Source organism: Ochotona princeps, chromosome 18 (assembly GCF_030435755.1).
Source record: "Ochotona princeps isolate mOchPri1 chromosome 18, mOchPri1.hap1, whole genome shotgun sequence".
NCBI classification, from domain to species: Eukaryota; Metazoa; Chordata; class Mammalia; order Lagomorpha; family Ochotonidae; genus Ochotona; species Ochotona princeps.
In genome coordinates this window covers 45,320,555-45,322,321 of record NC_080849.1, presented here as the reverse complement: position 1 = coordinate 45,322,321, position 1,767 = coordinate 45,320,555, and the positions used below count along the sequence as shown (strand labels likewise).

The 1,767-nt window shown below is 40.6% G+C and overlaps 1 protein-coding gene across 1 annotated transcript; it reads right to left on the bottom strand.

Annotated features, from left to right (window-relative positions):
* Positions 1 to 352: 352 nt before the first annotated feature.
* On the bottom strand, positions 353 to 648 carry LOC101535520 (ubiquitin-like). The gene has a single exon (XM_058676930.1). It carries the CDS (start codon positions 596 to 598, stop codon positions 368 to 370), a length of 231 nt encoding a protein of 76 aa, XP_058532913.1. The 5' UTR covers positions 599 to 648; the 3' UTR covers positions 353 to 367.
* Between the last annotated feature and the right edge of the window lie 1,119 nt (positions 649 to 1,767).

The following is a 1,767-nucleotide window of genomic DNA, read 5'->3' as shown; positions in this document are numbered from 1 at the left end:
CAAACACTAATGTCCTAGTGCAGTTCAGGACATATTGATAAGAACAGTTTCTTTGATGACTGAATTTTTTTCATTTAGAAGATATAAAAAGTGAAATTTCCTTAACTCCTTGTTAATCATTCTATTTTCTATGCCTTGATGTTGGTTTTGTTCTATCAAAACTCACACTGAGGTTAATCCCCAAAAATAGTTATGTTAAGACTTTGCTTGTACTTTGTTTTTTTTTTTTTTTTTTAATCATGCAACCAAACCTTTATTAGTATTTTGAACAGATTCAACCATTATTGAAGCTGGTAACTTCTAAACTTAAATTGGGGGTGGGCAAATGCTATGGTCGAGTAATGCCATTATTAGGCAATGAGATGAATTAACAGCCACCCCTAAGACGGAGGACCAGGTGCAGGGTGGACTCCTGGATGTTGTAGTCAGACAGGGTGCAGCCATCTTCCAGCTGCTTGACTGCAAAGATCAGCCTCTGCTGGTCGGGAGGGATGCCTTCCTTATCCTGGATCTTGGCCTTGACATTCTCGATAGTGTCGCTGGGTTCCACCTCCAGGGTGATGTTCTTGCCGGTCAGGGTCTTCACGAAGATCTGCATCTTGATCTCTCAGCGAAAGCTGGAAAGTCCTGGAACAGCAGTTGGGGTGAAATGGCAGTACCAACTCCGACGGCGACTGGACAAAGCTGCTCGCCTCCGTACTTGCTTGTACTTTGGACGCTCATAGTTCAGGATTGGGTGGAAGCTGGAAATATGGGATTATGTACATGGGGAAGTAGGGATCTGGAGGAGCCAAACAGCAACTACTTTCTGAGAGCAAGTCCTCCCATAGCTTAACAGACTCTCCATTAACCTCACCGCCTAGTTGCTGCAATTAGATGAAGTCACCACTCTCACCCATCAACCCTTATCATTAGTTAAATGGGTATTAGCATAAAACATTGAGATTTAAATGTCTCCTAAGTCTTGTTCAATCTTCTACAGAGGCCTAATGGGTGATGCTTGAGTCAGGATGGTGAAAATTTCATGAATAGCTTGATGATGTCTCTTAGGATTGAGTTCTCATTCAGAGAACTCAGTGGTTTACCATGAGAGCAAAGTCACCCCTGTGTTTTACACAAACCTGCTTGGCCTTCCACTTTCTGAGATGAGTGGAAGCAGCAAATGCTCCTCACCAGATGAGTTTGCCAAGTGCTGGACTTCCTGGACTCCAGAACTGAAGAATCAACATGACTCTGTGTTGGTGCCAGGAAGTTGGAAATAATCCTACAATCATTCTTTCTCTTTACCATCAACTAACTCACGCAATAATTTTTGCCAACTCTACCTTTCAAGTGCTTTTCTTATCTATTCCTTAGTCCTTATTAAGGTGCTGAGGTTATAAATACCATGTACCACAGATGGAGTGGGCTATACAATAAGCTTGTATCTCCACAATTTTGGAGACTGGAGGAATCTACTTAGTATGTATATAATATTATGCGTATACTATCAAATGTCATACCTGTATACATTTTAACTGCTGCATACCAAACGCTTAACAGAAATATAGGTTGAAGCAACCTCAACTGAGTTCATTTTTTTTTTCTGATTTTTCTTCATTCAGGAAGGCTAATTATACAAGTATACGGTGTGTACACAAATATAGGTTGAAGCAACCTCAACTGAGTTCATTTTTTTTTTCTGATTTTTCTTCATTCAGGAAGGCTAATTATACAAGTATACGGTGTGTCTGCATACCTAATTCTGTTCAATGAACAGCTGTGAAC